Source organism: Schistocerca nitens, chromosome 5, assembly GCF_023898315.1.
Source record: "Schistocerca nitens isolate TAMUIC-IGC-003100 chromosome 5, iqSchNite1.1, whole genome shotgun sequence".
Lineage (NCBI taxonomy): Eukaryota > Metazoa > Arthropoda > Insecta > Orthoptera > Acrididae > Schistocerca > Schistocerca nitens.
Window position 1 is genome coordinate 406,659,355 of NC_064618.1, and position 26,859 is coordinate 406,686,213.

The 26,859-nt window shown below is 43.3% G+C and overlaps 1 protein-coding gene across 1 annotated transcript in view; it reads right to left on the bottom strand.

Moving 5' to 3' along the window:
* Positions 1 to 4,651: 4,651 nt before the first annotated feature.
* LOC126260497 (uncharacterized) overlaps positions 4,652 to 26,859 on the bottom strand; it is a 54,037-nt gene continuing 31,829 nt past the window's right edge. The window contains exon 3 of the mRNA XM_049957826.1: positions 4,652 to 4,870. Coding sequence (XP_049813783.1) covers positions 4,652 to 4,870 — 219 coding nt within the window. The remainder of the gene's footprint in view (positions 4,871 to 26,859) is intronic.

The following is a 26,859-nucleotide window of genomic DNA, read 5'->3' on the forward strand; positions in this document are numbered from 1 at the left end:
ATTATGCCCTATGGCTGAGAAGTGAACCCCTCAAAAACTAACACAGAGGAACACATGTGATATGGAATTTCTCGGAATCAGAGAAAAAATCATGGTAGTCTACGTTTCGAATGTAGCTCTTTGCAAGAAGCGGAAGATGGACAGTGGAGTACACTGGAAATAAAACGATCAGAAGCCTTTTAAATATGATGTTACAAGAGAGTGTCGAAGACCACATGGACTGATCGAGTAAAGAATGAAGACGCTCTGCAGAAAGTAAACGACAAAACTTAACTAATAAAGAACATAACATAATGAATAAGAGAAACAGAATGAGTGGGCACGTGTTAATAAATGTTGGTAGTAGAGGAGGACTTAAGATTTGGAACGAAGAGATAGAAGGCGCCATACAAAAACGAAAATAAAGCATATAGGGAGTTCTTACAGAAACAGACTGAGGAAGCTAGAGAAAAATTTAATGACATCAGACATTAAACCAAAAGAACAGTAAGACAGGCACATAGATCTTTATGGGCTGCATTTACAAGTACAGTTGAACATGACGTACACGGCCGACAGGATGCAGCATATAAACTGATCAGACAGCTAAAAAAAAAGACAAAGATACTGCAAGTATTAATATTATTACTTCAGAAGACTAGTAAGTCCCTAAATGAAATATGGAATAACCCGACTGCAGAAGAGCCAACGGAAGAGAACGCAGAGGAACGGACAGATTTGATAGATTTGACACAATTAAAACAGGCATTCAAGGAAGCAAAAAACAGAAAAGCACCTGGATTAACAGAATTACTGCATAACTGAAAATATATGGGGGCACATTTCTAGAATTCATAATGTTCCATCTATGTAACAAGTGTTAGAATGCAGATGAAATACCAGAAAAATCGTGATGCGCTAAAATTATATCAGCGTTTAAAAAAGTAGACAATAGTAACTTACAGGGGAATCAGTCTTCTGAATGCTTCTTAAAAAAATTTAAACAAAATATTCATTGAATGGCTTCGAAACATCTCTGATTCAGTTTTATTAGAACAGCAAGCAGTATTTCGTAAAGGAAGCCCTTCTGCTGACGATGTTTTAGCTCTGAAATAAATTATACACAAAAGTCGAGAATTCGATTTGGAGACACACCTAGCATTTATCGACTTTGAGAATGTATCGGATCTCATCCACAGAAAAGTCTCTGGTAAGTAATGCAGGAAAGAGGTTTCTTCAGACACGTGATAAAAGTACGCCCAGGTTAATACAAAAACACTAAAATAAAAATAGATACTGGCAAAGAGCTGAACCTAGAAATGGATACAAACCAGGGAGTAAGGCAAAGCTGTAGTCTGACCAACACTATTTAATATCAACATCGATGACTTGGTCAGGGAATAGATGAACGCCAAAATTCTTGAAGGTATAAGAATTAGTCCAGGCAAATTTTTAAATACGACTCTTTCTGCCGACGATCAGGTGATCATACAGGACAGTGAAGCTACATTACAAAAAGATGAAACAAATTATAATCTAAAGATATCAACAAAAAATGGTCTTTGTAGGAAAATATCCCTTAAGAACTAACATAATCATCAATGATATACTAATATACCAAATGTCCTTTCCAGTACCTAGGATGTAATATAACTTTTGAAGAATAGAAATACATAAGTAAGAAAATTAATACCTACCAACATATTGTTGCCCGATAAGAACACTGAACCGTAAAAGGAGAAGAGAAACCTTAATGAAATTTTATAAAGTCATGGCACTACCCGCAGTACTATAGGGGCCAGTAGGTTATATATTAAGATCAAAAGAAGTAAGACAACTTGAAACATCAGAAGTGAAATTACTTAGGTCAATGAAAGGCGGCGCAAGAGAAGACAGAATAAGGAATGAAGGAATAAGGAAAGAATTGGGGGTACAGTCATTACGTGAAAAAGTAATCCAACGAAATCAGGGTCGGAAAGAGCAGGTACTGCGTATGACATCTCAGAGAATCCCTCGACAAGCGATGGAATACAACGCATTTTGGAAAAGGAGTGCTGGAAGACCAAGGGAGATGGTGAGGACCAAACAGGCCATAAGACCTAATACAGGATTTGCAAAACAAGAATAAGAAGAAGAAGAATTGAAGGAACACTGGAAGGAAAGAATCATAGGCACGTATCTAGATGTGACTGTATGAAGCACATTGTTGGCAACGTAAGATACAGCAGTCGTAATGAGGCAGATAGTTGGCGACAGGAATTGAGAAAATGGGACTCATGACCGAAACAGCAACGTGGAATCCCATAATGCAACGGATACACTCGGTTCTTATCTAGATTAGCTTTTCCTTTTTGCATATCACGTCAAATGGATTTCAGCTGTATTACATGAAGTGTAACTTAATTCTTTTTATGTTTAGTCATTGACCGTTTGGGTTAATACTAGTTCTAGATTGCACAAGCTATAAAAAACCAGAGAAATGCTAATGTCCTATCTACTAGCCTTGTAGCTGGCGGAAATGTAAAGTTCAAGTGTCAATAATGCACTACGTAAAAATGATATGATAAGAAGAAGGTAGCAATTATCCACCATGTGTGTCAAGAGACAGGGTTTTGATTTGATTATTCGAGCCAGATGAGTCTGTTTATATTTACATAAAATTTGAATTATGGGATTGGGAAAAGTTTCTGATTGATCTACACCTCACTCGCGATTGTATCAAACTGGAATATTCGTGTTCAGTGGCTCAGTTTTTAGTTTTAGTGGCGGATTGGCTGTTAGTACTGATCTGCGATTTCCTGGAACCACGTTAAGAGAGCAAATAAAAACTTTACTCGAAGACATTATGGAATAAGACATCTCATGGTAATTAGTATGTAGTATCTGACAACAAAGTGGTGAGTGTAACAGTAGGTGAGTTGTTTTTGTTTTGGAAATTAGATATTCCTTTGGACTAAGTACTCACGTAATGACACAGGACCAGGAAAGAGTTTTTCGTACTACGCAGATGTTCGGGTGTCCTTCCTTAAATTAATTATGGGCAGCGAGGTAGAGAATAAAATCAGCTTTCTACTTACAGTAGGCAGAAGAATTAAGGTTAATGTCCAATGTATTCCTAGTAATACTTCTCTGAAATACAGTTGTAATAATTGTAGGGATGTATTATTGCTGCTGCACGACAGCGCTCCCATTAAATGTTCCCTAGAAACTCCCGGAAACTAATACTTATGTTGGACAGTTGAGACCCTTATACTCCTTCCAGACTAAAGTCTACAGGGCTGTACGGAGATGTGCACTCCTACAATCTCTGTCAGGCTGGAGACGCCTACGGGACCAACTTTCAATCACTGACGAGCAATAGTTGCTTCAGTTGATGGGTGAACACAGCCTGCTCGTCATTGTCTGTCAGTTCTATAATAGAACATACAGTCACTAGTGATCTTTATTTTACAATTATTATTGCCTACTTTGGCCCATATGAACAGATACTCGTCTGCATTGAGCTTCTTCCTTCTTCATGTAGACAGAGTAAACGGCTTTTCTGGCATCAAACTCCACGTCTTCGAACCCAAGATGTTATAGGTCTGGAAAAGCTTCAAGGCCACCATAGTCTGCGTGGTTGCCCATACAACTGCCAAGGTAAGCCATGTACTGCCTCCAAAAACCGCTTGAAGATCACAAGTTAACTGCATTCGTAGTCCACGAAACACATTAGGACCAACTTCGTATTTTGCTGCACGAAGATGGTTGAGACTTTCAAGGCACTGTTAACGTGTTACAATTGCTGCCCACGCTTGGTGATGACTGCGTACTAGAATGTGTGGCCTAGATGGTTTACAGCATCCTGCAGTATGATTGGAAAATGTCAGTCTCGGCTTTCGTGCCGGCAATTATCCCAAGGAGCTACTATTCCTGCAGAATGACGGCAGCTCCATAAAGGCAATGCCATCGATGACGCCTAGTCGTTTCTATAATTAACGGACTGAAGTACCTCAGATGGCCAAGGTTTCGAAAATACCTGGAAAGCTATAATTCTGTGTGCATGAAGCATCAATCGACACTGTTCTTCCTCCTTGACTTGAAGGAAGAAAAGAGTCGTGCTATAGATGTTTTAAGTAGCTGCTCCTTTGGCTACAGATGGCCTCAGACGGACGAAGTCTGGCAGCTGCTGCTGGTGGCGAATAGTGATGACCTCGTGTGAGTATGCTCTTCTACGACCTTTGGTTCCTTGTGAGGGACGATCGTTTCAGATAAGAGTGTCCATTGTTGGTGTACGGCAGCTGTTATCCTGAGGGCCATAGATAAGCGTGGTTGTCGGTGACGCGTGGGGGATGCTATTCCTGGTGAATGGCGACAGCACAGGCAAATGTGGCTATCAGGGGTGTGTGACAGCTGCTGCTGCTGTCATGGCAACTGCCTCAGACGAGCCTGGACTTCAGCATCTGGCGCTGCTACTCGTGGCGATGGTGACGTCCTTACATAACGACCACATCAGACGGGCGTGGCTAACGGTGGCGCCCAACAGTTGCTACTCCTGACGAATGACGACGGGCTCGGGCAAGTTTCGCCATCAGCGACACCCGGCAGCTGCTACTCCTGGTGAGAGGCGACGGCCTCAGACGAGCGTGCCCTCGAGGACGTCCGGCAGCTCGCGGGGCCGGCTCTCCAGGCCTCACATGTGCGAACCGGCGGGGGGCGGCGGCTCGGGCAGTGCTCGCGGGGGCGGCGCCGGGGGCGGCAGCTCCGGGGGCCCGTACAGCCTCTGCAGCGCCTGGAGGCTGCTGGAGGAGACGGCGCGCTCCAGGATCTCGCCCCAGCGCTGCTCGCTCAGGCACTCCAGGTCCCGCGGAGAGCCGGGGCAGCGCGCCTTGCTGCGCCGCCGGCACCAGATCTGCGGCACAAACACACAGCCCAGTGCTGCTTCAGACACAAAGTGTACGGTGCTCACACCAAGACTGAGTGTCCACATTTGAGGGCTGTAGTTGACCCTTTTAGACGAGGTTTTTACGTCATTCCGGCGGGACAGGCAACATGATCATTCTGAAAGTTTAAATGGAAATTTATCTTACTTAAACATGTAAGCTCTCATCACTGTGCCTTCAGTGATGGCGGTGGTAGTCAACGAAAGTGATTACGTGTGCGTTGAGACAAGCGCGGAAGATACATTGAGAATATCACTGTACTGCAACGTACATCGTTCGGTCAGTTCACGAACCTTTCCTTCAGTAGGAAGACTTGAATTTAATTTACGTGGCATGTAACATGAGACAAATATTTTGATTCGTTACCGCACAGCCAGATACGTGTTAATAAGACAGTATTACACTTCTTTGAAGATGTAGTCTGAGAACAGTAATGAAAATAGAGAAGGAAATGACGACGAAAAGCACCGCGCGCTTTCGGCGACACATGGCCGTTGATTATCTGGTTCGGCGATTTTGAACAACTGCCACTTCTTGGAAGAAAAGAAAACGGTCTGTCACAGGCTTTCTGCAGAAATCGATTTTACCAGTACACCTACATCTACATCAACATAGAGACTCTGCAAATCACATTTATGTGCCTGGCAGAGGGTTCATCGAATCACCTTCACAATTCTCTATTATTCCAATCTCGTACAGCGCGCGGAAAGAACGAACACCTATATCTTTCCGTACAAGCTCTGATTTCCCTTATTTTATCGTGGTAATCGTTTCTCCCTATGTAGGTCGGTGTCAACAAAATATTTTCGCATTCGGAGGAGAAAGCTGGTGATTGGAATTTCGTGAGAAGATTCCGTTGCAACGAAAAACGCCTTTCTTTTAATGCTGTCCAGCCCAAATCCTGTATAAAAAAAATGTTTCAGATGGCTCTGAGCACTATGGGACTTAACTTCTGAGGTCATCAGTCCCCTAGAACGTAGATCTACTTAAACCTAACGAACTTAAGGACCTCACACACATCTATGCCCGAGGCAGGATTCGAACCAGCGACCGTAGCAGCCGCATGGGTCCGGACTGAAGCGCCGGGCCGGCCAAAATCCTGTATCATGTCAGTGACACTCTCTCCCATATTTCGCGTTAATACAAAACGTGCTGCCCTTCTTTGAACTTTTTCGATGTACTCCCTCAGTCGTATCTGGTAAGGATCCCACACCGCGCTGCAGTATTCTAAAAGAGGACGGACAAGCATCCTTAGTAGATCTGTTACATTTTCTAAGTGTCCTGCCAATTAAACGCAATCTTTGGTTAGCCTTCCCCACAACATTTTCTTTGTTTCTTCCAATTTAAGTTGCTTGTAATTGTAATTCCTAGGTATTTACGAGGCCTGTTCAGAAAGTAAGCTCCGATTGATTGCCAAATTGAAACCACAGTGAACATCAGAAATGTTTTACTTGTAACAATTAGCTACACCTTTCAGCTACTTCTCTACGTAGTCGCCGTTCTGACTTAGACTTTTGTCATAGCGTTGTACCAACTTTTCAATAGCCTCATCATAGAAGGCAGCCGCCAGTGCTTTCCGCCAATTCTCCACGCTGGCCTACACCTCGTTGCCTGTGTCAAAATGTTGTCTTCAAAGACAGCGGTTCATGTGACCAGAGATGAAACTCAGGGGGAGACAATTGCGGACTGTATTGTGGGTAATCTCACATTTCCATTTGAAAACGATGCAGGAGCATCTTCATTGCCCCTGCAGAATGCGGCTGAGAATTGTCTTGAAGAAGAAACAGCACGACAGTTATGTAATATTAGCTGCATAGCCTCAGGCGAAATTTCTCACCAGGCCCTCGTACTTGGCGGCAGACACTATTTTCTAGACATCTTTACGCACTCACTGCGAGCTCAGAAATGAGAAGAGCGACGTGATGCTAACTGGGGTTATACTAGAGACACTACCCAACACATCTGTGCAAAGCTTTATCGGATTTTCATAGTCGTTTCCATTTCGCGACCGATCGGAGCTTACTTTCTGAACGCCCCTCGAAATTGAATTTACGGCCTTTATATTTGACTGATTTATCGTGTAACCGAGGTTTAACGGATTCCTTTTAGCACTCATGTGGATGACCTCACACTTTTCGTAATTTTGGGTCAACTGCAAATTTTCGCATCATTCAGATATCTAACAGAGAGTTCTTCTGTCCTTTCTATGTTCACAGAGGGAGATCAGCGTGCTTCAGAAACCAATTGAGCTAATCTTTTTTATTTTCATGTCTAGATCGCTATATTTTCTTTATGTAAGGTGATTGGTTTCAACCACACCGTCATCTCCGGGCCTAATGATAACAATAGGAAAATAATTAGGAAAGTTTAGAAGGTTACAACAGCAGACAGAATAAAGTGTATGCAGTATACTACACAGGTGAGGCAGGTAAGACAGGGCACCAAAAACACTGTCTAAGATAAAAAAGAATTTAAAAAAAAGCCGAAGCACCAAATAGGAATTATCCATTTGGGACGAAAATCAGTACATGAGACGTCCATGTACAGACAAACATATGATTACTATTTCAGAAATATTGGATGATTTATGCACGAGAAGACAAATTGTGCAACTCAATAATGCGTTGGCCCACCTCTGGTCCTTATGCAAGCAGTTACTAGCTTTGGAATTGATAGAGCTGTTGGACGGTCTCCTGTAGAATATCGTGCCTAATTCTAATTGGCGCGTTACATAGAATAACGAGATATTGAAGGGGTCTTGCCCTTAGTGGTCGATACGTTTACAAATGGGGAGAGATCCAGCGACCTTACTGGCCAAGGTAGGGTTTCGCAAGCACGAAGACATGCAATGGAACCTTTCGCCTTGTGTGAACGGCCATTATCTTGCTGAAATGAAAGCCCAGGATGGCTTTCCATGAAGGGCAACAAAACGGGGCGTAGAATAATATCTACATAGCTGTAACCAGAGAGATCGTGATATGAAAAGAAATGGGATCCCAGACCATTAGTTTTATTTGTCGCGTCGTATCGCAGATTGGTACACCATCGCTGTGTCGGACGTCTCCAGACTAGTTGATAGGCGTCTTTCTACATTTGAAATATGATGTCTATTCATATTTCGTGACAGTCGCTAGTCGCTGGAAGCTCCACTATGAGGATGCAAATGGGGTTTGCTTTAACTACACGCTATAACGGTCATAAACGTTAGTTACCTTTGAGATTGGACGAGGTGAGTTGATGTTAGTCACGAATTTATTAAAGGCGACAAAGACGCCAAAATCAACACCTCATTGAGTTTAAACGAGGTGGTACGATACGGCTACGAGAAGCTAGCAGGAATGTAGCTACTGCACATGGTTGCTGGCAACATGTACGGTGGCGAGAAGACGGAGCTCCGGACGGCCGCGTGGCACTGCCGATAGGGAATACCGTAGTGTTTGGCGTAGGGCTGCCACCACAGTGACATAACGAGCTGTTAAAATCGGTTACTTCAATGACAGCTCCGAGTCTGACGCCCTGCACCGTGTATTCACTCACCCCAAACCACCGCTATTTGCAACTTCATTGGTGTCAAGCCAGAGCTCATTGGAGAGCAGGGTGGGAGCTTGTTGCGCTTTCTGATGAAAGGTTGTTCTGCCTCGGTGCCAGAGATGGCCGTATGTTGGTTAGAATGGGGCCATTTGAGGACCTGCAGCCAGCCTGGCGGCGTGATACACACACCGGACCTACACCTGGAACTATGACGTGGGGTGTGATTTCGTGTGGTAGCAGAAGCAGTCTCGTGGTTATCCCACACACCCTGACTGCAAATCTCTGCGTCACTCTGGTGCTTCGACCTGTTGCGCTATCAGTAATGAACAGCATTCTAGGGGGTGTTCAAGAATGGTTCAAACGGCTCTGAGCACTATGGGACTCAACTGCTGAGGTCATTAGTCCCCTACAACTTAGAACTAGTTAAACCTAACTAACCTAAGGACATCACAAACATCCATGCCCGAGGCAGGATTCGAACCTGCGACCGTAGCGGTCTTGCGGTTCCAGACTGCAGCGCCTTTAACCGCACGGCCACTTCGGCCGGCCTAGGGGGTGTCTTACAACAGGATACCGCCCGCCAACATACTACTGTTGTAATCCAACATGCTCTATAGAGTGTCGACTAGTCTCTTAGCGCCAGCCATTGTGACCGAGCGGTTCTAGGCGCTTCAGTCCGGAATCGCGCTGCTGCTACGGTCGCAGTTTCGAATCCTGCCGCGGGCTTGGATGTGTGTGATGTCCTTAGGTTAGTTTGGTTTTAGTAGTTCTAAGTCTAGGGGACTGATGACCTCAGATGTTGAGTACCATAGTGCCTAGACCCATTTGAACCATTTTGATAAATTCCTTCCATATTCGGGCAAGCATGTCCTTCGTCACGGATGTTATGGCAGTACGGATCCGGTTCTTCAACTCTTTCAAGATCTGTGAGAGTGATGGTACAGTCATGCTCAAAAGTATCCGAACGACCTGAATTGTATTTCGCCTGATTCGCATGCAACCTGCATAACGCAGCTGTCTAGCAGGTCCTCTAATCGCTCCTCGGTGCAGTCGTTTGACTATTAAAAAAGATTCCAACAAGTCACCACTAGAAAACACTGCACTGTATCGCAATGATTCAAGATGTAAAGTAATACCACGATACTACAAATATCAAGGAACACCTTATCACAGATAAGACTGTCCTTAAGGCTTGTAAACTCACATTTATTACAATAAATGCATGGTTAAGAATCGGAGACCGGCCGCTGTGGCCGAGTAGTTCTAGGCGCTTCAGTCTGGAACCGCGCTGCTGCTACGCTCGCAGGTTCGAATCCTGCCCCGGGCATGGATGTGTGTGGTGTCCTTCAGTTAGGTTTAAGTAGTTCTAAGTATAGGCGACTGATGACCGCAGACGTTAAGTCCCATAGTGCTAAGAGCCATTTGAACCATTTGTCACTTAGCCTGCTCGATCATCAGATCTGTCTCCAGTCGAGCACATATCGGACATCATCGGACGACAACCCCAGCCCCAACAAGTAACAGCGTTAACCGCCCCTGTATTGACCGACCAAGTGCAGCAGGCATGGAACTCCATCCCACAAACTGACAACCGGAACCTGTACGGAACAATGCATGTCCATTTGCAAACTCACATTCAACATTTATTTAACAGTATTTTACATCTGAAATGGCTTATCTCGAGCTTAGATGAACCTCTGATCTTGCAATGTTAATTACTTAAATATGTTATCTAGACAAATGTATTCCCGAAGTTTCATTACTCTATATTAATTAATTCTGGTGTGGTGATTTTTTCCCGTCAGTGTATTACAAAGAGCAGTTTTATCAAAGAGTGGTTTTCGCCAAGCTGTAGCGGACGATAAGGAGAATTTCCTTACGTTCGGAAGTAATTTTTGTCGTTTATAGTCACCGAATTACGAAATGGACTTTGTGTTTTTGTGAAGAAACTATATACTTTCTGTGGCATTTGAAAGAAATTTCCAAGAGAACTTCAAGGACGTAACAAGTATGGGACTTGATCAAATAGTACCTAGATAACAGCACCGCAAACCACTGTCCCACCGGCAAGAGAAGAGGTTGTACAAAAGTCTGTTCTCTTACACCAGGCGTAATGGTTCAAATGGCTCTGAGCACTATGGGACTTAACATCTGAGGTCATCAGTCCCCTAGAACTTAGAACAACTTAAAACTAACTAACCTAAGGACATCACACATATCCATGCCCGAGGCAGGATTCGAACCTGCGACCGTAGCGGTCGCGCGGTTCCAGACTGAAGCGCCTAGAACCGCTCGGCCACACAGGCCGGCAACCAGGCGTAAGCAGACACGATAACTCAGGTATGGTTCTATTGTTTACCTGTGCGTCTGAAACCCATCGGTCTGTTTTATGCTGTGGTAGCAATCAGGTAATTGTTGCTTGTGAAGCTATTTAGAAACTCACAACGTATATGATAGTCGAAAAAGTTAGTATCGTTTACGGTAAATTTCGCCAAACTACTGGGTTGGTGCGTAAGTTCCTAGCGATTTTCCGTAAGTTTAATAAACTCAACAGATACAGGTAACAGAGACAAGTCATCAATAATAAATTCTCCTTCACTGTCTACAACAGTCTTTCGACGCTGTGGTAACTTTACGATTCCGCGACTGTCGAAATCACGTGGCTTTGAGGTGAAGAACTCTTCGAGGCATGTTCGGAGCGCATTTTCATCCGGAAAGGAGTTTCCTTGAAGGCTGTTCGACAGAGAGCGTAATGAGGTGGATGCGGAATGACTTCGCAACCCAACGACTGTGTAGCGTTTTTTGTCAGTCTAGCAGAATGTGAGCGAGCGGTGGCGTGGAGTAGCATCACTTCACGCAGACCTCCTGGTCGTTGTTCTCGGATTACGTTTGCAAGAAGACGTCTCAGATGTTGACAATAAATGTCAGGAGCGTAAAGCAGTTCGTAGTACAGCACACCATCACTGTTCCACCAGATGCATAACATTATCTTTTGTGGATGCACACAGGTCTTGGTACGGGAGTTGTTGCTTTGTTTGAGCTCAACCATTCCTTTCGTTTCCTTACGTTAGCATAAAGACACCATTTCTCTTCACCGGGAGCGATATAAGGTAGGAAAGGGCGCTGTTCTTCACGAGACAATTTAAGACGAGCAAGCAGAGATGCACACCCGCACATTTTATGATTTTGGCTTAGAGCATGCGGTACCCACACCACAGATTTTTTAACCTTCTCCATTACATGCAAATGTCACACAATGGTGTACTGATCATAGTTCATCAAATCAGCCTGTTCTCGAGAATACTGACGTGGAATATTGTAGATTAATGCGTTTAAACTGTGTTCTTCAAACCCTGAAGGTTTTCCTGAACGTAGATTGCCACTAATGTCAAAACGATCTTCCTTAAAACTAGAAAACGAATTCCTTGCCGTGCTCAGTCTAGTGGCATTATCCCCATACACGGTGCAAATGTTTCTGGCTGTCTCCGCTGCTGTCACCCCTCTGCTGAACTTAGTCAGAAGAATACGTCGGTCACGTCCCTATTTCTCCACTTGCAACTCTGTTTTCTAACGTCGACAGTTGCACTTTTTATTTCCAAACGTCAAAATGACAATATGCAAACTCAAACAAGATCAGTGAACTGCAAATAAGAAATGACAACCGATTAATAAACCCATATCAAACGAGATACCAACAATTAAAATAAAAACGCTACGGTCTGGTGCACCACCCTAATATTAGAGCAGCGGTTCGGCTGTATGGTGTATAATATCCCTAAAGTGCTAATTACTCACGATCTGTCTTTACAAACGTTATAAAAATGTTCTAAAATGAAATGCGCCAAGAAAAATAACAGCAATTGAAAAAAGAAATGAAACTAGCATTTTAACAGCAGTAGCACATAATGTCACTAAGAAGCATTTCGGAATTACGAGAGGGATCAACCAGAAGAGTGTTCTGCGAACATTGCATTTCATCGTATTTCATCCTTTTCACGTGTCACTGCCTCTACAACATGTGTCGATGACTTCCAAAATTGATTACAGTTACCGAATGTTATCTATGAAGTTTCAAAGTGACTCACCATATCTATGCAAAATTTTATATAAGGAATAAACATCGTTTGCAAAGTATGAGCAACTCAGTTTTCGCAACACGCAGTAATTGTCAACTGAAAATCAAGAAAATTGAAAGAAGTTGATAAAACAACGTTCTTGACCTGTCAACATTTGCTACATTTCATTGATGGGAATCCAAGTACATTCAAGTATCTCGAGTGTCTAAGATATGCCGCTGCCACAGTTTTTGGAGGACATCCCATAATAAAAACACGAAGCATACCTGAATTATAAATTTGCTTTCATTTGGTATCAGAAGGCAAACGTTTGTGAACCTCTTCTCATGAGGCGGGACAGTGGTTTGCGGCGCTGTTATCTTGATACTACACTCCTGGAAATTGAAATAAGAACACCGTGAATTCATTGTCCCAGGAAGGGGAAACTTTATTGACACATTCCTGGGGTCAGATACATCACATGATCACACTGACAGAACCACAGGCACATAGACAAAGGCAACAGAGCATGCACAATGTCGGCACTAGTACAGTGTATATCCACCTTTCGCAGCAATGCAGGCTGCTATTCTCCCATGGAGACGATCGTAGAGATGCTGGATGTAGTCCTGTGGAACGGCTTGCCATGCCATTTCCACCTGGCGCCTCAGTTGGACCAGCGTTCGTGCTGGACGTGCAGACCGCGTGAGACGACGCTTCATCCAGTCCCAAACATGCTCAATGGGGGACAGATCCGGAGATCTTGCTGGCCAGGGTAGTTGACTTACAGCTTCTAGAGCACGTTGGGTGGCACGGGATACATGCGGACGTGCATTGTCCTGTTGGAACAGCAAGTTCCCTTGCCGGTCTAGGAATGGTAGAACGATGGGTTCGATGACGGTTTGGATGTACCGTGCACTATTCAGTGTCCCCTCGACGATCACCAGTGGTGTACGGCCAGTGTAGGAGATCGCTCCCCACACCATGATGCCGGGTGTTGGCCCTGTGTGCCTCGGTCGTATGCAGTCCTGATTGTGGCGCTCACCTGTACGGCGCCAAACACGCATACGACCATCATTGGCACCAAGGCAGAAGCGACTCTCATCGCTGAAGACGACACGTCTCCATTCGTCCCTCCATTCACGCCTGTCGCGACACCACTGGAGGCGGGCTGCACGATGTTGGGGCGTGAGCGGAAGACGGCCTAACGGTGTGCGGGACCGTAGCCCAGCTTCATGGAGACGGTTGCGAATGGTCCTCGCCGATACCCCAGGAGCAACAGTGTCCCTAATTTGCTGGGAAGTGGCGGTGCGGTCCCCTACGGCACTGCGTAGGATCCTACGGTCTTGGCGTGCATCCGTGCGTCGCTGCGGTCCGGTCCCAGGTCGACGGGCACGTGCACCTTCCGCTGACCACTGGCGACAACATCGATGTACTGTGGAGACCTCACGCCCCACGTGTTGAGCAATTCGGCGGTGCGTCCACCCGGCCTCCCGCATGCCCACTATACGCCCTCGCTCAAAGTCCGTCAACTGCACATACGGTTCACGTCCACGCTGTCGCGGCATGCTACCAGTGTTAAAGACTGCGATGGAGCTCCGTATGCCACGGCAAACTGGCTGACACTGACGGCGGCGGTGCACAAATGCTGCGCAGCTAGCGCCATTCGACGGCCAACACTGCGGTTCCTGGTGTGTCCGCTGTGCCGTGCGTGTGATCATTGCTTGTACAGCCCTCTCGCAGTGTCCGGAGCAAGTATGGTGGGTCTGACACACCGGTGTCAATGTGTTCTTTTTTCCATTTCCAGGAGTGTAGTTGATTAAGTCCCATTCTTATTATATCGTTGAAGTTATCTTAGATGCTTGTTTCGAATTCCACAGAAAAAAGCATATAGTTCCATTAGAGGGAATGTAAACACTGTCGGTCTCGTAATTCGATGACTATAAACAACAAAAATTACTTGCGAACGTCAGAAAATTCGCCATATTGTGCGCTATAACTTGGTAAAAATCGCGCCCCGATATATTTATTAATTCTGGGTATATTTCTGGTGTTCTGTCTTAGCTGCCCATCCAGTATTTTCGTTACCAGAGTAGCTACACGTCACCATTTGCACAGTCTTATATAAACGCATGAAATACACTGTGTGGCAAAAGGAGTGAAGAACCCAGAAAGGAGTAGAGGAAAGGAAATGGATCATGTATGCCATTTCATTTTAAGACGTTGACCACATTGCCACGTGTAATTTTATTCGAAATGTGGAAACTAAAGTATTTTAAGGTGTTGTACGCTGTTGCAGTGAAAAACCAGTGTAGGGGTTGCAGATTCCTCTTCTTCTTTAGGAAGTTCACGTGTGTGATCGTAAACTGTAATTCACCAAACGGTAATAACAAATGAAATTAGTATCTATATGTTTTTAATATGAACTATGCTGAATAGTGAAGTATATGCAGGCTGTATTCGTTACCACCATTATCAAACAAAACTTTACTAAGGACTCCGTTAGATGGAGCTCCCTCCGCACAGATTTGTGAAATATGGGATATCATGTGACTATACCTTTTCACTTACATGTATCTTTGTTCTTATGATTTTTTTCTGTTCTTTGAGCTACTTCAACTTTTTGATATTTTTTTTCTATTAGGTGGCTTGAAAAATGTGAAAGGGAACGAAATTAGCTAACAGGAAAAGCATGCAATGAACTGTTTATTTCAAAACTAAAAACACCTTATACAGGTAAATGACTTTGCTCAAGAAATTCGCAACAGCAATGGACCCATGTATAAGGAAGGCTATCGATGAAAGGAAGGTGAACGTCACACTTTCAAAGTTCTTATGCAGAGGGTGTTGAGATCTGACAGTTCAAAAATTTTAGCATGAACAAAAATATTATAATGAGGTTAATTTCGAAACATTATTTACATTTTAAAAATTAAGAAACAATAACGCAAATAAAAATTCCAAAAAGTTCCATTCATGGTATCAAGCGTAAAATCCTCTTCACATCTTTCATTTATAAATGACCCTGCTCTTAAAATACCTGTTTTAATGTTATTTAGTGTTCATCAGTCGTTATACGAATAGAAATCTCCTGCATACATTTAGTTTCTGAATATGTTAATATTGTGATTCATTTAAAAATCGTGTGAAAATGGTAGTATGAATGGATAATTGCCTTTTTTGTGAAAAAGCCAACAGCAGAATAACTTGCTTTTGGAGACAGGTAGAATCTTATGAGGAAACTCTTTAAAAAGAAAGAGAGAAAACATTAGCAACAAATTAAACTACGCTGGAAATCACGATACAATTTATGGCAGATTTCTTCAACAGCAATACGTTTGAAACAAGGAATATAAAGAGCAGACATGCTCATAATCGACACGGATGTCACTTTGCTAACAGGCAAAAGTAAAACTGTTAAGAAAGGGAAAGAACATTTTAGCATATTACTGAATGGTTCGGCAGTATGTAATTTACACGAATAAAATGACGACTAGATGGTGATTTGATTGTGGAAACTAGCTGGGTGTTTGCTATCGTGGGACCCTTAACTGATATACAAGTAAGGGGGCAGAACCAAGCTGTTTTGAAAATCACACTCAAATGGGTTTGTACTGAATCTGAACAAGGTATGTAACGCATTCTTATAATGGCCCAGATATAAATCCTACGTGGGATGGTAACTTCTCATATAATTTATTCATTACATTATAAATCAAAGTTTTCCTCCAAAAGTGATGATGGGAAAGATTCTGGTGAATGTGACTGTTTAACAGAGAAATGCCGCCTAAAAGTTTACAGTCACATTTATTTGCTTTAAATGGAACACAAAAGTGACCAATAATTTGTACTAGGAACAATCATATATATTGTTGTAAACCAAACATGTAAGCAGTATTCATGTGACAGAGGTGTTGGAGACAACCTAGTAAAAACGACACAACGAGGAATCAAGTGTGCTTCTCTACTGCGAGAAGAGGGAGCAACGAGAACAGGTGAAATGTATAACATCAATAAACAGGTGGGAATTCGGATGCAGTACCACGATATCACCTAAGAAGGCAAAGCGATTCTATGGATGACACCGCTGAGAAAACTCAATTTGAATTTTGAACGGCTAAGAATTCAGCAGAAAGCCTATAGGTCGGAGCTGCGTGTATCTGACAGTACAGCGCAAGGCGGCGTGCTGATGGCTGCTATGCGTGGTCGGCTGCGCTGCATGGAGGTGGGGTTCCCCCCCTCGGAGAACGATCGAAGTCAGAGCGCGAAAAGAGTGTTCGTCCGAATGGCCGGAAAAGCGAATCTGTGTGCAGCAAGGGCGGCAAAGTACGCTACTGATTCCTGGGGCGGTCAGGAACCAACTCCCCCTTTCAATTCTCTTCCGTCCTACGCTCAGAGAGCGACAGCTCCGCATGTGGCAGAACTCGTCTAATAGTCGCCGATAAACAAAGCTTTCGCCAATCATGGCCTCACAACAAATTCGCCTGGACTCCCACTACCATACTCCAAGAACCTAGGTGGCGCCGAGCCGATGCGTTCCTGCCCAGCACATGAGGATTCCGCGAAAAAACTGTCGCCAACTGCTGTAAAAATAGCGACCGCCTGTTGTCTTGGACTCTGAGACCCGACATCAAAAGAGAAAGCCGCCAGCAACGGGTCGGGGCTCGGTCCGCAATTCCCAATGAACGGATGTCCCTTCACCTCCTACTCGTACTATTGTGAGCGGTTCGCCTCCTCACAGCCCAAACGTTCCTGCTCGTCTCCTAAGTGAAATGAACAGAATTACGATATGCATGCATCCCACTCCCGATCATGTACAGGCCGGTAGATAGTATCAATTACCTCCTTGAATGACAGTGTAATATGGTAGCGACACGACATCAATTTGCGAGTATGTAAATTCAGATTAAAAAAAAAATGCAAGACAGGCTGGTTTTATGACCCTCAATTAATGTATAATGAAGCCAGAGGGCTTGTCGTCTTGCATCACCCTGACCCAGTTAATTATAATTTGAAGTAATCATAAAGGAAAAGAGATATAAAAACACTAGAATTGATGGCACAAACACGGGCATTTGTAAGCTCAACAAATTTCTTTTTATAATCAGCCCCCACAAAATTATTAGGTTCCATAAGTGCTATACACAAAAGTTGTTCACAATAAATAGTTTAAACTATAGAGGAAGTGTATTAGTGAGTATAACTTATAGACTGTGACGAATTTACTGTTAGCGGGTATATAACAATAAATTTAAGTGTTTCTTGATGACTGGGCCTGCAGTGAAACATGTGTCTTGAAAGACACTGTAAGTAATGTTCCAGTATCACTACTTAAAACATTAATTGACTGTTATCACAGCTGTTTCGGAAGATTTCCATTTTCAAGTACGTCTACGTTGTCCTGGCGTATATCTGATGTAACTGTATCTTGTGACTGTTCTCGTTATATTTCAAGTGAAATTCTAACATATCGATTTCACTTCTATTTTTGATGTTTCATACAGTGTGGCGTCATATTTTAGTGTAATGTTGTAGATATGTCTCGTAATTTTAAATAGTTCACACCATAGATGAACTGTCAAAATAATCTCATACCCTTGGGGTGGCGAACTGGCCTAAAACGCTGAAGAATCAGCAGTGATCAACAACGTGACGAAACAGAAGGCAGCGGTAACCACTGTATTAAGGAAACACAATGCGCATCCACAGGACCTATGATCTGTAATTGAAAAATTGCCATTGGCCAATGATTCCGGACTAGTCCACCTTTCAGATTTCGGGGAGGGGACTGCCAAGGGAGAGATGACCATGAGGAAAAGATGGAATAACCAGTGAAAGAGTAACGTTCTGCGAGTCGAGTGGTGGAATGTCAGAAGTTTGAGCATGGTAGGGAAAGCAGAAAAACTGAAAAGGGAATTGCTAAGGCTCAATTTAGATATATTGGGAGTCAGTAAAGTAAAATGGAAAGAAGACAAGAATATCTGGTCAGATGAGTATAGGTTAATATCAACAGGAGCAGAAAATGTTATAAAGGGAGTAGGATTCGTTATGAGTAGGGAGGCAGTGCAGAGAGTAAGTTTTTTTGAACAGTTCGGTGATAGGATTGTTCTCGTCAGAAATGACAGAAAACTAACACCGACATGATAGTTCAGGTACACATGCTGACGTCGCAAGCAGAGGATGAAGAGATACAGAAAGTATATGAGGATGCGGAACGGGTAATTCAATACGTAAAGGGAGATGAAAATCTAATAGTCATAGGTGACTGGAATGTGGATGTACAGGAATTACTTATTTCGCTTTAATTGTATTAATATTAACTAACGTATATGAAACGTGGACTTGCAGAAGAACACAGGCTAACGGCTTCTGAACGCAAAAACTAGAGAAACAAATTTTAACCCATGGGGGACATCACACATTATGACTGGACACTTGGCTAATGAACGTTGTAAGTTATCCAAATAATTTATAAGGTGTTCGCAGTCTCTAGTCACACGACGAGGCCCATATAACGGGCTTAAAGTGAATTTCTACAGTTGGTTTAATAGAAGTGACAAAACCTTATGGTTATGCATCAAGTTTTATGAAGTTGACTTAGGACATGGCCTGTTTTAGACAAACATTTAAATAATAATTTATGTAAGTACTATACGATGCATCCTATAGGATGACCATATCTAATATAATTTACTAGCGCATTATAATATTAACTTGTTGCAGGATCTGAAGAAGACGTTATTACTAACGTTGAAACCTAGGTAAACGATAAAGTTAACCTGCAACTGTAGGCTGCATATTCTTATATAAACAATATCAGTTGCTGTCGCTGCATAAAAATGTTAAAAATCAAAATTAAAGCCAATAGCAATGTTATGACAGCACCACTAAACAGTATGATCCTAAAAGTGACAAAACTTCATATTGGAAACGACTTTTTCAACATTTTCATGCGAGATGCCTACGTCACATCGAAAGTGTTTTGGAAACATTATGACAGGAGAGAGAATGCAAAAAGATTCTAACATCAAAGTTGGTCAATATATATTATTTTACAGTGACGGACCTTGGTTTGCAAAACTTAATATTAACGAGGGTTAATTATCTCACCCACAAAATACTGCGAAAGGAAATATCCCTTGCATATTCAGCACACGACAAAGGAAGTGCAGGTGAAGCACCTGATATTTTAATGAACATCTGAAAATTCTTGTTCTCTCTTTGCAGACTACAGAGTTGTAATGCTTCCCAACCATAATTTTATGTTATGTAACTGCCTTTAGTAGAAATTCAGAGATAAAGAAAAAAAATACTTTGTAGCAGAGATCATCCAGTATGAAGTTTCTATCCGCCGATGGAAAAAGTAATCCTATAAAATAAATCTGTTTACAGAAACTGACCGCACGCGCTTTATTGCCCCGCAGAACATACATTTAAACAGTGAAAACAATATTCACCGTGGTAAATTCTGTGGATTCCGAGGTCACAAGAGCCACCAAAGCTGTTGTAAGCTTCGAAATTTGGCAGCGGATATTTCTCAAGTAATGTCCACTGATTCGATCATTAAAGTCTGCTTTGCGCAACGTCGTACATATAAATTCTGAGGGGCCGTTTTTGGTCGAGGAAACTATGGGCAGTGCTAACGGGACAAACGTCAGCAGAGGTGAACGGTGTTGTTCAATGAGCAGTTGAATGGAAATGCATCGGCGAATGGTCATAGTCGATGCTTCCCTAATGCCCTCCATTAATAACGTGTAAAATGGAATCGAGAATGTTGGAGATAACTCTCCACACGCGGGAAAGCCTTTAAAGCGGTAACGACGAGGATTTAATACCGAAAATGAAACATGGCCAGCTCAGGCAAAACCCCTCCCGTGCCTGCACTTGGACTGTTGCTGATAGCGCGGTTGTACCCGGGCATCATGTTTTGTTGTAAAGCTTAACGAATAACGAATAGATGCCGCCAAAAAAAAATAATCTCCCGTTTGTACTGGATTAGGGAAATGGTCTCCCAGTTTTCGGTGACTGAAGGCCAACACAGATGCACTGTCAGATCCATGGGTGAGGTCACTTGTAGGGGTTTGCCATAGCAGGGCCTGGGCTAAATGAAATATGTGCGGTTCATCCAGAAACTAACTATCCCTATTATCTTTGTTCATCAATTATTTATTCCAAAAGATGAAAATTACGCAAGTAAAACATTTTTTGTGCAAATCATATTTTTTCCACGTAATCTTCTTTCAGTTCCATGGAGTTTCTTCAGCGAGACACAAGGGCGAGAATGCCTACCGGTACCTCGCCCTGGTGACGAAGCTATTTCCTCACTGCACTAGTCACTTCCTCGCTGTCCTTACAAAGTTTTCTACGAATGTCATCCTTTCATGGCCCAAAAATAGAAAGTGTGAGAGAGATAGGTCGGGCTGTAGAGCGAATGGCGTATCCCCGATATGAGTAGTGCTCAGAACAGATTTTGTGTAGCTGTGAGCGCAGCACGTCTGAACTAACTGTATTCCCTGTGGACAAATGGTTGGTGCTCCCGTAGCCAATGAAGCCGAAGTGTTAGGGGTGTCAAGAGGCTTCATATCGAAGATGTATATAGCATGCAAGGAAAGCGGAAACACGTCAACCACTAAGTCACAGGACAGAAGTCAATGTGTGCTGAGTGATTGTGACAGGTGCTTAAAGAAGAGGATTCTGACGAAAAATAAGAGGTGGACAGCTGCTAAAGTCAATGCAGAACTGAAGGTCGCTCACCCGAAATATATTAGCACCAAAAACGAGGAGAGCTTCATAAGCAGGGCATTGTAGTGCAAGCTGAAATTCCAGAACCACGTATCAGTGATGGAAATGCCCGTAACAGCAAAACGTTGCGTCGAAGCCAAAACATCTGGACTGTGGAGCAATTGAAGAAAGGCATTTGATCGTATAAGTCTTGTTTCGCCCATTATACAAATTGTAGCCGAGTTTACGTTTTAAGAGTGTAGCATTGCGGAGGTTAGGTGGTGATTCGGGCAGCCATATCGTGGTATTCCATGGTCAACGTGGTTGCTGTGCAAGGTCGCACTATTGCCAAGGATTAAGTGACCATTTTGGCTGACCAGGTCCATGCCATGGTACCCATGTTTCTACCCCAATGGTGATACTGTGATCCAAGACGACTGGCCCACTTATCACACAGCTGGCATCGTCCAAGACTGATTTTGGGTGCACAGGATCAGTTTTCTCATCTTTCTTGACCACCACTGTCACCAGATCTGAATATCATCGAGCCTTTGTGGTCTATGACGGAGAGTAGAATGCGTGATCGCTATAAACCTACAACATCGTTACTTTAATATGCCACTACTTTGCTGGAAGATCGGTTTGCGATTCCATTGAAAAATATATTGGTGCTGTATTTGTCCATTCCGAGAAGACTAGAAGCTGTTCCCAATGCCAATGGTTTTCCACACCGTAGTAGACATAGTACTGTGTCGTGGTTTTGTTTGTTTTCATATTTTTGGCCATCTCTTGTACGTGTGTATATGAAACGATGTGCCTGCACACAGACCAATTTTCTCTAATGGCAGCAGGCAAGCCATCAGCTCCTGACATTCCCATCCGACGGATGTGTCATCACTAACAGTGGCATGTGCCGTACTTAGACATTCGCGTTGATGCGGGTCCCGGGACTAATAACTACTTTGCGGATAGACGACGATGCTGATGTGGATATCCGTCAATATGTTTGTGAATATTCGTAGCAATAATAATTATTTCGTTAAAAAATATTAGTGCTAATGATAGTATTTTCAGTCATTTGGGTTACATACAATCGATAATAACAGCACTTATTGTTTAATTCCCTATTACTGTCAGTTTATGACTGGTGACACTATGTCGGTTGCGCTACACAGTGTCCTGGAAGGGGTTGAGATTTGCAAAGGCTTAATGTATCGACATGCCCTCCATCCTGGTTTTATGCACAGTTGCATTTACATCCTACTTGCGTCTTGCCAGCAGCTGTCTTCTTTCCCAGTCATTTCTGATTCGTTCGTGTTAAACGCTAAAACTTATGTAATTACCGGAGGTTGCACAAAGTAACATGAAGGCTTATGTGGAACACTAAATCATTTGGAGTCTTCGCTCCATGTTCTGGCTCTTGTTTACTTTTCACAGATGCCATAAATATGTCGATTGCACTACACAGTGTCCTGGAAGGGGTTGAGATTTGCAAAGGGTTAATGTATCGACATGCCCTCCATCCTGGTTTTATGCACAGTTGCATTTACATCCTACTTGCGTCTTGCCAGCAGGTCTTCTTTCCCAGTCATTTCTGATTCGTTCGTGTTAAACGCTAAAACTTATGTAATTACCGGAGGTTGAACAAATTAACATGAAGGCTTATGTGGAACACTAAATCATTTGGAGTCTTCGCTCCATGTTCTGGCTCTTGTTTACTTTTCACAGATGCCATAAATAACATTCAGTATAAAATCAGTATATCTCCCAACATTTTCCGTAAATATACACTGGTCACCCAGAACATTATGACCATATAAACCCGTCCAGGCGATAGCAGCGTCAGCTGGCAAGGAATAAATGCTAGTCAGACACTCACACAGTGCATGCCGCATCATTGAGTCTTCTGTCCGTTTGTAGAATGGTTAAGACGCGCGATCTATCTGACAAGGGGAGGCCGCCAATTGTGAAATTCAGATTCGATTCATACTGCGCATAATAAAAGCTGATGGCCAGAGGTGTAATGTGGCAAAGCATCAAGATGCACTTCTCAGCCGTTGTCGAGAAAATCGACAGTTAAAAGAAACCGTTGCGGTGAAATACTCTCTACGATTATCAATTTTCTACAGCGTCGTGGCGCAGCGGTAAGCGCTCGGGTTCGTAATCGGAAGGTCGCCGGATCGAATCTCGCGCCATGCAATTTTTTATTAGTTTTTTGTAATTCAAATATATATAAAAACTATTAATGAATTGCTTATGCATGTTGGTGAAGGCGGATCGCTCTCCAATTGTACCGCCTCCATTTTTCCGTTTGTTTCACAGGGTGTACCAAAGCTTTCCCGTCCGCACTGATTTTCGACGATGTTATAAGTTGCGCTAGGGACCGCATCTACCTTCTTTCGAAGTTAGCAGGCAACTACGCTGTTATGCGGCTGCTCGTTTCGGCCCATTCAACATCTGTCCTTCATGTGTAACGAGCGAGTAACGGAGTTTATATTTCATACCTGCCACAGCAAATTTGTGTTCGTGTGGTCTCTGTTCTAATTCGAACGTTTGACTTACACTATACGTATTCGTTTCGGAATATCGTTTCTACGTCTTCCGTTAACTATACGTCGTTAACATTATGAAGACAACTAATAACATTTATGAAATACAATTTTGTTTGCGGAAAACATAATGATGTTCGAAGTCGCCAGTTTTTCCACGAGAAACAAATTGTTGCAACGACTTACGAACTATATATATATATATATATATATATATATATATATATATATATATATATATATATATATATATATATATATTTGAATTACAAAAAACAAATACTAAAAAAAAAGTTGCATGGCGCGAGATTCGATCCGGCGACCTTCGGATTACGAACCCGAGCGCTTACCGCTGCACCACGACGCTGTAGAAAATTATTAATCGTAGAGAGTATTTCACCACAACGGTTTCTTTTAACTGTCGATTTTCTCGACAACGGCTGAGAAGTGCATCTTGGTGCTTTGCCACATTACACCTCTGGCCATGAGCTTTCATTATGCGCAGTATGAATCGAATCTGAATTTCACAATTGGCGGCCTCCCCTTGTGAGTCTGACCGATAGTAGATTGTGACGGCCAGGAAGCTCGGCACGATCGTTTCCGAAACTGCACGACTTGTTGGATATTCGAAGAGAACTGTGGTGAGGGCCTTCGACAAGTAGCAAAACCAAGGTGAAAACACCTCCAGACGCAGTATATTTAGACAGCCGACCCTCACAAAAGATGTCGGACGTCGCGAAGATCGGCAAAACGGGAAAGGCGGCGAACTGTGGCGGAACTGACGTCAGACTTCACTGCTGGGCAGACTACAAGCGTATCTGAACACACAGTGCACCGAACACTCTTAACGATGGGGCTCCGCAGCCGAAGATCCATGCATGTACCAATGTTAACACTACGACGTCGGCAACTACAACTGAAATGGGCACGTGACCATCGGCACTGGACATTGGCGCAGTGGCAGAGCGTTGCACGATCTGATGGATCCGATACCTTCTTCATCATGCCGGTGGTAGGGCGCGAATCCGTCGTCCTCCAGGAGAACAGCTTCTTGACTCCTGTGCTGAGGGTCAGAGACAAGCTAGAGGCTGTTTTATTACGCCCTAGGGAACATTCAAGTGGGCATTTATGCGTCCAGTAGAGCTCGCCAAAGGCGAAGGAGTACTGTACACTGGTTGCAGACCACGTTCACCCTTTCATGACGATCATGTTTCCCGTCAGCAATGGCATTTTTCAGCAAGATAATGCGTCATGTCGCAAGGTCAGGAGTGTGATGGAATGGTTCGAGGAACACAGTGGCGAGTTCCAATCGACGTGCTGGCGCCCCAAATCGCCAAATATGAACCCATCGAATTTACTGGATTTGGGTGACTCGTGTATGCCTATGTGGCGACCTACCATGCCCTCACTGCTTCCATGCCACGACGCATTGCTGCTGTTATCCGTGCAAAAGGTGAACATGCCGCCTGTTACGTAGGTGGTCATAATGTTCTGACTGATTTGAGTATTTACTGATACAAATTGCATAAAAGAGTGTGAAATGTGTGACAACAACGCGTAACGAATTCATTTGACTTCCAAATATTGTGCGAAACGTTCACAAAAGACAAAAGAAACTGCCTCTGCGTTCTTAGTCAGTGAAGTGCAAATCACTAGGTCAGCCTTCAAGTGAAGATAATTTGTGAGGGTCACTCCAAAATAAATGCACACAACTTTTTTAAAAATCATCTTTTATTCTACATGCTTGAAAGTCTTACAGCGTGTAGATACATCCTTTAGGAACAATATTTTCATTTCTCCACATAATTTCCATCCCACTCAACTGCCTTACGCCATCTTGGAACCAGCGCCTGTATACCCACACGGTAAAATTCTGGACCAATCTGTTGGAGCCACTGTTTGGCAGCGTGCACAAGGGAGTCATCATCTTCATTGTTCCACGAAGAGAGCCTTTCAGTTTCCAAAAGAGATGACAGTCACATGGAGCCAGGCCAGGACTGTAAGGCGGGTGTTTCAGTATTGTTCATTCGAGTTTTGTGATCGCTTCCATGGTTTTTTGACTGACATGTGAACGTGAATTGTCGTGCAACAGCAAAACATCCTGCTTTAGCCGATGTGGTCGAACACGACTAAGTCGAGCTCGAAGTTTCTTCAGTGTCGTCATATATGCATCAGAATTTATGGTGGTTCCACTTCGCATGATGTTCACAAGCAACAGTCCTTCGGAATCGAAAAACACCGTAGCCATAACTTTTCCAGCAGAAGGTGTGGTTTTGAATTTTTTTTCTTGGGTGAATTTGCATGATGCCACTCAATTGATTGCCTCTTCGTCACTGGTGAAAAATGATGGAGCCGTGTTTCATCACCAGTCACAATTCTTCCAAGAAATTCATCTCCACTATTCTTGTACTGTTCCAAAAGTTCGTTGCATACCGTTTTTCTTGTTTCTTTGTAAGCCTGTCAACATCCTGGGAACCCACCTGGCACAAACCTTTTTTAACGCCACCACTTTCAGTATTGCGCAAACACTTCCTTCCCGTATCCCAACGTAGCGTGAGAATTCGTTGACTGTGATGCGTCTGTCAGGAGTCACCAATTCGTTAACTCTCTGCGCATTGTCTGGATTGTGTTAAGTACGAGGCCTGGCGCTGCGAGGACAATCCTCAACATTGCCGTTCCCACTTTCATCACGTAACCTGCTTTCCCACCGACTAACTGTACTGCGATCGACAGCAGCATCTCCACACACCTTTTTCAACCTCTTGTGGATGTTTCCCACTGTCTCGTTTTCACAGCACAGGAATTCTATGACAGCACGTTGCTTCTGACGAACATCAAGTGTGACGGCGCCACTCACGAGAACAGGTTGAACTAAGTTTGAAAACAAGCAGGAAGGATGTATCTACATATTGTAGAACTTTCACACATGCAGAATGAAAACTATATTTTTACAGAAACAGTGTGCATTGCTTTTGGAGTGACCCCCGTAGAACCAGCGTAAGCATACCTCTAGGCTTCTGGCGTTGCCAACGGATTTAAGAGACTTAAAATGTGAATATCTGTGAATGAGGATAGTAGACTTGAGGATGTGGATACACTGAC